Genomic DNA, 12,983 nt, shown 5'->3' on the forward strand with positions numbered 1-12,983 from the left:
TATATCTATTTATTAATTTATTTCTGTTTTTCTAATCTCAAACAGTTCTCCTTGTTTTTTAATAATTTACTGACACTGAACCCTATTTATCTTTTAATATAATTTATTGTTTCTTTTCTAATAACTGATCTCTTTCTTTAATTCCTATTACCTCCTGTTACTTCTTCAAATGAGGACCATATTCTTTGGAAGCTTGAATTTCAAGTCGATGGCCCCTGAGGTCTTCTTCCATATGAATAGGGTTCATCATCTGAATAACAGTAGTAATATAATAATAATAAATTTCAAATACAGTATTACAAAAATGAATAACTGCTTATCCACACAACAGTCCTTTCTAAATTACTGTTCTTACCATTTCCCTGTATTCATTCATTTTATGCAATGACATAATTTGCTCTAGACACTCCCATTTAATTTTAAAACATCATAACTCAATGTCAGTATTATTCTGGTTCTTCAACTTCAATTACTTTACTCTATCAAACTTATCAAACATGAATTTCACAACTTATGACCCTCAACTATGGCCTGACCTCCTCATGGCACTGCAAGCAGCGATGGAGTTGTGGAGCCTCGTGATGGTAAGCATATTTGAAATTGATGCAATGCCTCGTCCTTCCTCGGAAACTTGGTGGGCTACAGCGCCGTCCAAAAGTAGCTCTGCCGTTGGAAGCTGCCTGGTTCCTTGAAGGTGAAAAAGAGGTACTGTGTATGCTGTAATAACTATAATTACATATCTTATTTAAGATGGACAATGTTATTTAGGTAATATACTCCCACATGCTAAAGTTTCATCAAAGTAAATATAGTTGCGTACTATATTAACCACATTCATATTTCAAGAGCATTAGACATGGTTATTTTATGAACAAAATACAGCATTGTACTGTAACAAAACCAAGTTTTCATGAGATGTGACTCAGATTTAGGAAAACTGTTCAACATCTATAAGAACAATTTCTTAATTCTTCAATGTTCCATTTTCTTAAAACATTCAGAGGTGATCAGAAGACTCCACAACTGCACTGGGCAAACTATTACACATTTTAGTTGTAGCCCAAATAAAAATCCCAGCAATCTGAGTAGTGTTATACCTAACACTTGAAAACGACACACTGTTTGCAACAGCAGCCTGGCTTCAAAGTGTTTTATACTGACCCTACAATGTTCCTCAGTCCCTTGAAGTGTAGTTCCCTTTTGGCAAAGGGGAATTACTGAGAAGCAGGTGTGGAGAATCACGACTGCTTCAAATGAATCATCCTTTTGGTTCCCAATATTTCCCTACCTTACTTTGGCATGGTCCATTGCTTCAAAGCACCATTGCTTGGCAAGACCTCACAAGGTGATAAGGTGATAATTTTATTTAGGTCTCATCCTGTTCAGCACTGAGGACTTCTGTGCCTTAAGATTACCTCCACCTCTTTAGAAATTCAAGTCTTCAATGTAAATACAGTTCCCCTGCTTCCCCACTGGTCATCATAATTCAACCACCTCTCTCTGTAGCCCTTTTCCCTAACTTGAAAACACCATTTTCTTGCAAAACTTATGGATTTACAACCATTCCTGTCCACACTTTCTAATCTTATATGTGCTTGAGACTACTTTTCCTTATATTTATTTTATTCTTTAGCAATGTTCTCAAAGTTTTCTTCTCATTCCAAAATTAAAAAACCCTATTAAGGCATGTCATGGTAACTCATTGATTGCAAGATACTCAGTCCCTCTTTTTGCCTCTTCTTCCCATGCTAATACTATCTCTGCCTTCTTCTACTTGAGAGTAAACTTCCTAGCATCAGTAGCTGCCATCTTGCTAATTATGCTTTGAGTTCATACCTACTCCTGGTGAAATGACATCTCGCATAATATACTCTTGCAATTTTTGCAAGGAGAAATACCCTAACCATTTGATGAATGTGGTATGCAGTCAACAGACTTCAATTCTGAAAGATATTCTATGTAAGGCAATGGTTTGCACATACAAAACAAATTTATTCTTTAAATTTTGTATTTCCTTCACTTTTCAGTGATAGACAGATCACTTGTCAGTTCAAACTTACCTAGTTTATTCTTGAGCTTCACAATTTCAATCCCATTTAGCTTTCCGTCTTCCTTACGGGTTTCCAAGTAGAACATTGTGAGGCCTCGTGGTTTCTGAAACCATAATATAAAATAATTACCAGAAGTTTGTTGAAATGTTTTAAGCAGTTTTCAAGTTTTCATGATGCATTCTTAACAGACTTTACAGCATGCTTTGTAACTGTAGAATAAATGTAAAAAAAAAAAATTAAAAATTTTATCGACACTCCTGTGGAACTGAAAACTTTGATTTACTATTCTGGTAAGACTAATTTACAAAATCCAATTCACTGACTGAAGTAACGTCATAATGTTCCTGAACACCTGTCAATTAGACAGAAGTAGTAAACAAATGAGTGTCTGTCTACTAAGATACAAATTCTAACCAGGTCCCTGTTTTTTCACTTACTGGTCTCCTAAGCACACAATGTCAACCTGAGGTGGTCAAGAATTACAGAATCAATCTCAAACAGCAATTTGTATCTTCTAACCATTTCTACTGCCTTTGGGGATTCTTATGACTTCAGGAACTACCAAAAACAAGGTTTCTGAAGTGGGAGAAAACCTTGTACAGGACCAACAGATATAATCAAACTTCACCTACAATATGATTTTTTGGTAGGCTACATTTTTACACAAGATTGTATAGTTCAGTTGAGTTTACAGTAACCACTTTGTGAAATTCATGTTACTAGTTGGATATTCTGAAAATGTTCAAATGTATGACATACATGTACTATTAGGTCTTTGTTGCTTATCAGAAGGCTATACTCCAAAAACATCTAATGGAATTCCTGTACACTACTGTAGTTAGATATCCTGAAAATGTTCAAATGTAGGACACACTATAAGGTCATTGCTACTTATCAGAAGGCTAGTCTCCCAAAACATCTCATAGGTTAACAGACAAAAGGACTATGTAACAGTTTACAAAAATGGAAAACAGTAATGGTTCTGTACTGTACTATACTGTATTTTAACTGCAAGTATTCATGAGTTTGTTCAAAAAAACCTTTGACAAGCTAATGATGTCACACCATGGTTTTGGCTATGTCACGAAAACATGAGAGAAAATCTTTTCGACAAGCCTGGTTAACACCACTCACTGGCTCTGGCTGTGCTTCAGAGATGATGTTGGCCAGAGTGAGCGTCATGTCCGAGTCAGTTGCCGAGCTGAACCACTTATAACCGAACAGCAAATGGGACCCGTTGTCCTGTTCCAGAGCGACTGTCTCTGTCGCACCGCTGACATCAGATCCACCTACGGAAACGTCAAGTGACATTATTATATAGAATCATTACTAATATTATTTAGCAGATAATCCCTATTCATATGGAACAAGACTTCAGGGGACACTGACTTGAAATTCAAGCTTCTAAAGAATGTGGTGTTTATCAGAAAGAAAGAAGTTACAGAAGATAAAAGGAAATATAAAAACTACCAAACTATAGGGAAAAATGTTTCTCTGAATTCACAATGAAGTGCAGCAGAGTATTCTTTAAACTGGGAATTTTTACAAAGGTATGAATACATTTAAAAATACTTATAGATGAACAGACTTAGTACAATGTTCCTACACTTAAACAATATTTCTACCAGATGAACAGACTCAATAGAGTACTGTACTGCTACACTTAAAAAATACTTCTACCAGATGAACAGGCACAGTATTCATTAGATTGAATAAGTTTAAAAAGGTATGAATACACTTAAAAAGTCATTCATCTATTTTGTGAATATATTTTTATTCAAAACTGATTTAAGTACAGAGACATCAGCATCAAAATATGAAAAAATTATATAAATTTTTGGGGGTTTGAAACACATAAAATACCATTAAGAGCAATTAAGATTCTTTCTTAGAATGTATACCTCTGAATGTATGCCCTTTACATTACACAACTGTATATAACTCCATCAGCATCTTAATCCTATTTTCAATTCCATTGTAAGATTTTCCTAAGCATGTCTTAGCCACAAGCAGAATCATCTTACCTCTCCAATCTCAAACAACCTGATTCACACACTCACTCACTCTTGTTTAAACCAAAACTGCTTCTCTCCTATCAATTCCCTTGCTGTCAGTCTTACTTTCTTCACCACGACCATACCAAACATTTTCCCAAGTATAGTCTACAACAGGCAGAGGACTGCTGTCAAGTACAATCTAGAACAAACAGTTTTGCATCCCAGGAAACTGTTTGCTGTCATGTCAAAATTGATTGCTTTATGAGATTAACAAAACCTCAGGTTAGTATCTAATCCAGAGAGTAAAATACGTGTGTTGGATTTTTGTTAAAAATTTTTCTCTTTACCATCCTATGAGAGAAATGACTCCAAATTTGGTCACTTTCTTGCATAAATTTTGATGTAGATAAGATTAATTCCTAAACTCAATGTTTTCCAGGCAATAAACTCAATGTTTTCCAGGCAATAAACTCAAAGGGACTCGATGATAAAAGATTCCGATAAATGATCAATAAAAGCAATGCATAAATTTACTCGAATTACATGACAAATCAGAAAGCCAAATACAAATTACCTCTTTTCTCTGTCATCCACTGTCCGGACGTCCAAAACGTCTTGGGGTCACGAGATGTGAGGTGCATGTAGGCTCTTTGCAAGTGAGGTGACTTGATCATCTATAAAATATAGTACCTGCTGTAAATAAAGCACAAATGTTGTCCTCGATATAAAATTTCTAAAAAAAAACAGGCATCATTAAAACCTGATATTCTAACAAATTTATTGTTTCATAAATAGGAGATATTGTTTTATAAAAAAATCTTTATATGCGACTACCACACAGCAGAGAGCTGGGAGGGATTTGCTCCTCGTGAAAATTTGGAGTCAGAAGATTCAACAACTGCACTAGGCAATCTATGCCATGTAAAGCTAGGCGCTAGGTTCCATGCAACTGCTATTCATAAAAATTCTTACTATGCAACAAAATTTATTAGGGGAAAATATGATACAAACAAAAAGAAACGTGACTTTGATACTGTCATGTTTCTACAGAAATAAAAATGCACATGTAATATATAAGACTTTTTTTTTTTTTTTGTTTTATGTCTGTTCCTTTCCCAACTAAAACTTTTTTCATGCTATCATTTGTCAACCCTCATTTAAGAATTGAACTTTTGGACCATCCATTCCAGTCCACAAATATAACCCCATAGTCTGGTTTAAAGTAATTTACATCAAGAGTACTCTGCATGGTAAATCACATTCAGAATAATGAACATCATGGCTCAAATTTCCTGTTAAACAGCATGGTTGCATAATTTAAATATAATTTATATTGAGTCTTCTCAATTTTATATAAAATTCTTTTTTCTTCTACATTAATCTGCACTCTACATAAAAGGTATGATACTGTAACATCTGTACACATGCTGCTGAGGCCAATTACTGTCTAATATTAATACAGAAGAGAGAAGAATTATATGTAAAATTGAGAAGACTCAATATAAAATGAATCTGAATGACGTAGCAATCCTATTTAACAGGACCAGATTAAGAGAGGGTCCTTCTTTTTGCTAAAATTTGTTATACATTGTAAGAGACAAAACCCTGAATGTAACATTTTGATAATCAGTAAATTACAAGGACATGTTTTAAATACAAAATGATACTTACTAACCTTTGCTGATTTGGCTGCACCATCTGTCATGGCTAGTGGACAAGAATAGAGACCAGAAACAGGTGAAAATATAGCCAGCTTAACCATCTGGTAAAGGCGGTCGTACTCTCCGTAATTTCCTTCGTACGCAGTCGCTATCAATCCCTCTTCCGCTGAAACTGCTTTCAACTGCTTCCATGCACTGCAGGTTACTGAAAAAATTTAACAATGTCAAAGACTGTTGTACTGCACAGAAGACAGTATTGTACCCTATTTCATGGAGAAAATTCCTGGTTTGTGCAACATTATTACAGTATTCAGGATGCAAAGAAAGAGCAATTGATACATGCAAAACCATACTGACAATCTAAGGTGGGAGTAATGTACGAGCACTTGTACCACAATATGAAGGGAGAATTATGCACCATCATAATCAAATATAAATACTGTGACCATCATTTTTTACCCAATTCATCTGTCCTGTTGCCCCAGGCATCGAACGTGCGAACATAGGGCTGGCTGACTTCGCACTCTTTGCCCAGAGGATAGACGTCAGTGACGGCCCTCTGGCCAAAACGAGTCAGATCGCCCCAGATGGCATTTTTTACCTGATTTCATGGATCAAAATCACTTGTGGATTACATAGAAAAACTGGTAGCTGTATAATGACAGTAATCCTTTCATAGAGAAAATATCAAGTGACTACTTGAAAAATACCATCATTAAACTAACAAAACAGACCAAACTGATGGAAGGACTTACGTCACCAGGCAAAACTCTGGTCAGGTATGACGTAAGGAAAGCGTTGTTCGTGAAAGGGTTCTCCTGATGCGGCGGTGTCTGGGTGAATCGACCTAACTTTGCTCGAGAAAACTGCACGCGGAGCTTGTCTTTAAGTTCTTCGACACTCAAGGTGCTTGGTTTTACATCTGTAAAGTGAATAGGTTTTAGAAATATGGACATACAGTACATTACCTTTCCTTATGAAATTGGATAAACTGACATGCATTAACTTTCCTTCTGAAGGACTTGGGTAAATTTGAATGTTTCCTTATGGAAACCTTTGAAAAATTGGCATACATTAACTTTCCTCATGAAGAACTTGGAAAACCACCATACTGTATGACTACACTACAATTCACATATCTTTAATTCTATTTCTTTGAATTATAGTAAAAGCAATATCAGTGAATGACAATTTTCAGCCTAATTTATTGACTCCAAGCAATTCATGAGTACAAATGTATGCACCTGGATATGAACTTTTGTACAAATATTACTTAATAAAAGTTATAGGTCACTAAGTGAATAACTTAACCAACTCCTATATACTATTAGAAAGCAAAGTACTGATTATTTAAAACCTTAACATTGCTTAATCAAAGCTTCAAAACTCAAGATCAGTTGTTACAATTACTAAGAGGGTTAACAATTAATGTTAATAAAGAAAAATTAACTTTCAAAATAATTAAAACACTGAAAACTCTTACTTCACAAGATTTTATAAACTTACCTTTCTTGTGCTGGGAGACTACATGTTGACTTCCATAAGTTGTGGTCGAGACCCATCTTGCACTATTTGAGATGGCCAGGAGTCTTGTAGTCAATTTTATATGCCCTTGATGATGAAACAACATCTTTGGCTTGAACAGAAGACAGATGATATCACAAACTGTAAAGCAATAATGAACTTTCATCAAATACATACATAAATACGCACAGTCAATATTCATCATATCGACAGTCTATCTCGTCACTTTTTAACAGATAAGATTAAGTGACATTTTGAGAGGCTGATTAATTTTTATCTAATGAGGAAGGGCAGCCTCTGATTACTGCAAGAATATTGGGCCTAAACTGATAAATGAAAAATGGGTAAAGTTCACCATCCTATCATGCCTGCCCACACCCTCTCCCAAAACACACACACACACACACACATGTTCGTAGTCTACAATGAGGTCAGATTCTTTAAATTTCAAAATGAGTAACTGCAGCACAGTACAGAATATCTTGTTTTCTGGGATATCAATCATAATTCTGGTAAAAGCTAAAGATGAAATATGCCCTGGGACACTACCCAATAGAACAAGAGTTGAGACACAGCTAGGTTAACTACAAATACAAACTGACAATTCTCAATTGATGGATGACTATTTTCAACCAGAGATGTAATCAAGTAGCAGACTGATATTTGGCTGTTGACGGATAAATGCCAATAACCGCAGCACTTTGCCTTAAGAGTATGGCCTACTGGTTATAGGGATTACTCAATGACTCAAAAGAGAATTAGCGTTCCATGATTTTAGTGACAGAAAATTTTCTAATTCTACTTTCCATCTCACACGTGTGTAATGCTGTTCTGTGAAGTCTCGCTTTTGTCGTATGTGAACGCTACACATACTTAAGGCATTTCACACTACGATGTGAAGGCTAGGTCATGAAATTGACAATAACCTAGGAAATAAGTGATTTTAATAGTAGTAGCAGCTAATGCCCCAAGTTTTTCTGACAGTTCACTAAGCTAACCTGACAATCCATTTCGGCAGAAATTTTAAAGATTCCGTTACGGTCTTTGGCCAAATCCGTTAACCTAGTGGTCATTCGCAGTTCAAAACCACAATTTTAGGTTCTGGGCAGTTTTAGGGAGGCTAAGGGGGTAATGTATAAAGAAGAGAGGCTATGTAAGGGGTAGTTTTGAGAACGACATGAAGAAGCTCTCAGCATAAGCTTAGAATGGAATACAGAATTTGGGCCAAATGCTTCAGCGCTGGGACCTATGAGGTCATTCAGCGCTGAAACGGCAACTGACAGCTAGGGACCAACGGGACGCTACAAAAACCCTTAAGTAATGCCTACAGTACAGCACATGAGGTGCACTGACAACATTATCCCCCAATGGAGAAGCATAAAAGCTTAGCCCTTGCTTCCGATGTTTAGCGTTACTTTTGGGGGGGGGGGGATCCAGGAGGGGTGAAGCCTCCCACCAGGTCAGGGTATGGCATCCTAAGTCAGGTTAGGTCAGGGCACGGCACTCTAGGAGAGATTAATTTTTTTGTCGGCAAAGAAAGTGGCTCCTATGAGAGAATGCAAGCGATAGCTTGTTTTATATTAATCATAAATCCATAGCCCAGCCTAGGCCTACGTTAGGCTACATCAGGCTAGCCTAGAATGACAAATTTGTCAAAATTTCATTAAAAAAAAATCGTATCTAGGACTAGCCTGTGCTGATTTACCGTAATGTTATCCTAGGAATGATAACCACAAATTTATCAAAATTTCATTAAAAAACCTATATAGGCCTAGCCTAGGCCTACTTCGTGTAATAAGTCATCCTAGGAATGATAAAACTAACTCTATAGGCTATATCATCTCACATAAGTTGTTATAGGAATAAAACTAAATCTATAAATCATCTTAATATTCTATATGACCGTAATTCGGAAAATATATATTTGCCCAAATAATCGCTTAGGCCTAACGGAATTCCTGAAGTCATTTCTAACCAATATAGGCCTAGAGTAACTTACCATAGACTTTAATGTCAGACCATACTCTATTATAACATATAATAATCATATTTTAGAAAATAAACAGAAAATAAGGCGAAAAAATATATAAAAATTGCAAAATATGGCCGCCGATCGCTTAGGCCTACTGGGTTATCTAGACGGCATTTTTAACCAATATAGGCCTAGATTATCGTAACATAGACCTTAATATTAAATTATTGTCTATTATTATACATTATATTCATAATTTAGAACAAATAAACATGAAAAAAGGTGATTAGACGTAAAATTAAATTTAACGTAGAACTTACTAAGAATGGGTCCAAGAGGATGAATAGTAGTAGTAATTTCAAAGCCAATCTTTGTAACGGCTCTCACTTCGTACCTTTCGTAAGCTCTCCGTAACATCTACAATGAAATATAATGATGGTTACCTTCGTTTTAATAAATTATATTAACTATTTTGTTATAATTATTCATGAGATATTATTGAATGGTTGTAATAATCTCACCTACCGTGATTACATAAGAATTGTAACGGCTCTCACTTCATATGTTTCTTAAGCTCTCCATAACAGGAATAGTGATATATGAGGATGATTACCATTGTTTTTATCATCTATATTAATCATCTTGTTATAATCATGCATTGAATATTATTCAGTACTTATATTAAACTCAATTACATTGATTACATTAGACATGCAAGGGGCTGTCACGTTATAAACCTTCATAAGCTCTCTGTTACATCTATGAAGTAACAAGAGGATAATTTACCATGATTTTTTTATGGTAAAAATTATAGTTATATTATTTTGTTACAGTAATGCATGAAATGTTAATTGTTATATTAAACTGAATTACATTAATTACATAATGTATATATTAATATTCTTTTCGTATACCGTAATCACAACACACTTTCATATTACAGTCAGTCTACAGTGAAGTTTGGTTGTACTAAACCTTGTTATCCTGATATATATGTATATATATATATATATATATATATATATATATATATATATATATATATATATATATATATATATATATATATATATATATATATATATAATATATATATATTTCAATCACTGTAAGATAACTACATATTCCTTCATATTCTGCTATACAACAGTAAATACAGGCGTCTTTGCTTAAATGAAACTGTTAGCCTAAGCAAATGAACAGAAACAAGTAATTGTTTGAAATAAGTTGAGAAAGAATTTTTGAATTGAACAGAGAGAGAGAGAGAGAGAGAGAGAGAGAGAGAGAGAGAGAGAGAGAGAGAGAGAGAGAGAGAGAAATTACAAGTTAATAGATTTTGGTTAAGCAGGTGATAGCACCATGGGGAAAATAACAACTGTAATTGTTGGTTTCATACCTTAATTTTGAACTCCCCCCCCCTCTCTCTTTCCCTAAATTTCTGAAAACATCCGGAACAGAATGAACATCCTGTTATTGCTCCTATACCACTTATCAATCAATGAAGAAGAAGAAGAAGAAGAAGAAAGAAGAGAGAGAGAGAGAGAGAGAGAGAGAGAGAGAGAGAGAGAGTGCTGCTTCTGTTAGAAGTTGACAAATGAGACAATCACAAGATATTAAGTAACAGTTTCGTTGGCAGCGTTCATTGTTCGTGTCTGTTGAGATTAGTGTTGGCGGCCTGTTGGAAGCGCTTAGGTAATGTATCATAAGTATAATGGAAATAATTAGCAGACATTAATGCCAGTACTTGATTTACTTTTATATGTACTTCAGACGCCCTCTAAACCCGTTTAGATAGCGTAGCAATGTCATAGTACTAAAATCATGGACTAGATCTAGACTCTATAATCCCTTTTGATTCCGTAGTGGTTTAGTATTTGACTCTATAATCGCTTTTATTGGTTTACTAGTAAAGTATTGGACTAGCTCTAGTCAATATAATCCATTTTGATTGCGTAATGATTAAATATTGAGGTTTACCGAAACCCTCTGTTCCATTTTTAACAAATGTATGATCAACTTCCGTATTCGAAAATGGTTCTTATCAAAGAAGTTCTAAGCAAATGATGTTCTAGAATTGAAGGCATAGATCTACTTATATGAGAGCCATGATATGGTAGGCTGGAGGTTCAGTGGAGACTTGTAAATAACTATCAAGAAATACTGACTGATTGAAAGGCAGCTCTAGCGTAGCTTCTACCACTTTCTTTGTAAGGTTTCAGGCACCAAAAAGATGGCAGGAAATACTTTCCAGTTTTATGTAATTTTTGAAAGTTTTCCAAAAGATAGAGCTATACAGGGAGCTATGAAATTACCTATAGTAGTCCTACTGTATACTGAGAGCTATGAAGTAACCTATAGAACTGTATACAGAGCGCTATTAAATAACCTACAGCAGGACTGTTGTATACAGGGATCTATGAAGTAACCTACAGTTTTCTTTTACAGGGGCTATTAAGTACAAAAAGTGAGGTTCCTCAGGACACAAACAGTCACCAGCCACTTAATCTGGTACCATGAAGAGAAGAAGAACGAATCTCCCTGTGGTTGTAATTGTACTGCTAGTATGTGCTACCAGAACTTCAGGAGATCAGGAGACCACATTGCCAACAGACACCACTTCAACAACAAGGGACACAGGGTTGACCTCCACGCAGGCTTATAACTCTTATGGGACTAGATTTAACTCGCCATTGAAGCCTTTATCACAAGAAAACGAGACCTCTGAACTACAGCCAACAGAAGACCAAGCTTTTGAAGCTTTTGCAAAAGAACAACCAACTGGAACAACAGAAAAGGAGACTTTTGAACACCAGCTAACAGAAAACAAAGTTTTTGAAGCTTCTGAAAGAGAAAATCCAACGGAAACAGTAGAAAACAGCCCAGAGGAGACAATAACTTTGCCCAGAACAGTGGTTACAGTTGTTCTAATCCTTCTGTTGTCGACATCTGTTCTTCACTGTGTTGTTGTGATACATTATTGCATCAGAATCTGGTCCTGTTGCACTGAAGAAGCTGAGGATGACACAGACTACTCTCTCATATCAGCGTTCGGTCTAGGTGATACCAGTAATCGCAGTTCTCTGAACAACGGAAGCGTCGTTCTGCGCAAGAAGAGCAAGAAGAACAAAAAGACGACCCAACAACGAGGTGCCATCCTTGAAAGTAGGTCTACCTATCAGGATTCTTCTTACCGCTGCAACAGCGACTTTGCAGACGGATTCCTCAACCTCGACAGAGCCATCAATCAAGGAAGGCACAGCAGACGAGTGTCTTGCCTCGAAAAGCAGCTTTCTGAAAGACAAAACCAGAATAGGAATATTACCAAATGCCCTGACAACGAAACAACAGCTGCTGGAAAAACTTCTGCGATTCTGCCAAGAATCCAGGTGGAATATCAAGACGAAAAAGCTACTAGTGGCTCTGCTAGAGGAGCTGGAAGTACCAGCTCTGTTCCAGAGAGCCTGGAAAAATCACCCGAAGGAGCGTCTACGAAGGATTACGCCATGTCCCCAAAGCACCAGAAGGATCAGAAAAATCTGACATTTGCAGATGTCCACACCAAACATTTCATTACTGAGGACAATTACTCCCTGAGGAGTATTCAGTGGCATGTTGTGGACACTGAGAACGAACCACCCATTGAAGAAATCGTTCCAGTGGTCTACAAAATGATTAAAGAAGAGTCAGGAACATTCCTAGGCCTAAGAGAATGCAACACAGAGAAGCAACATTTGAAAGACTCTGTGGAGGAACTAGCAAGAAAACCAATTATGGCTCT

The 12,983-nt window shown here is 36.0% G+C and overlaps 2 protein-coding genes across 2 annotated transcripts in view; one reads left to right on the forward strand and one right to left on the reverse strand.

Moving 5' to 3' along the window:
- Nucleotides 1-12,983, reverse strand: part of LOC136825353 (acyl-CoA dehydrogenase family member 11-like) — a 105,414-nt gene that overhangs the window by 5,699 nt on the left and 86,732 nt on the right. The window contains exons 3-11 of the mRNA XM_067081605.1: nt 9,526-9,622; nt 7,216-7,374; nt 6,465-6,631; nt 6,169-6,310; nt 5,724-5,914; nt 4,623-4,722; nt 3,186-3,340; nt 2,061-2,154; nt 537-687 (exon numbers count right to left, since the gene is read on the reverse strand). Coding sequence (XP_066937706.1) covers nt 537-687; nt 2,061-2,154; nt 3,186-3,340; nt 4,623-4,722; nt 5,724-5,914; nt 6,169-6,310; nt 6,465-6,631; nt 7,216-7,374; nt 9,526-9,622 — 1,256 coding nt within the window. The remainder of the gene's footprint in view (nt 1-536; nt 688-2,060; nt 2,155-3,185; nt 3,341-4,622; nt 4,723-5,723; nt 5,915-6,168; nt 6,311-6,464; nt 6,632-7,215; nt 7,375-9,525; nt 9,623-12,983) is intronic.
- The window catches only part of LOC136825354 (uncharacterized), a 3,226-nt gene continuing 1,053 nt past the window's right edge, over nt 10,811-12,983 (forward strand). The window contains exons 1-2 of the mRNA XM_067081606.1: nt 10,811-10,897; nt 11,651-12,983. The exon at nt 11,651-12,983 is cut by the window's right edge and continues 1,053 nt beyond it. Coding sequence (XP_066937707.1) covers nt 11,719-12,983 — 1,265 coding nt within the window. The 5' untranslated portion in view covers nt 10,811-10,897; nt 11,651-11,718. The remainder of the gene's footprint in view (nt 10,898-11,650) is intronic.

This window comes from Macrobrachium rosenbergii, chromosome 37, assembly GCF_040412425.1.
Source record: "Macrobrachium rosenbergii isolate ZJJX-2024 chromosome 37, ASM4041242v1, whole genome shotgun sequence".
In the NCBI taxonomy this organism is placed as follows: Eukaryota; Metazoa; Arthropoda; class Malacostraca; order Decapoda; family Palaemonidae; genus Macrobrachium; species Macrobrachium rosenbergii.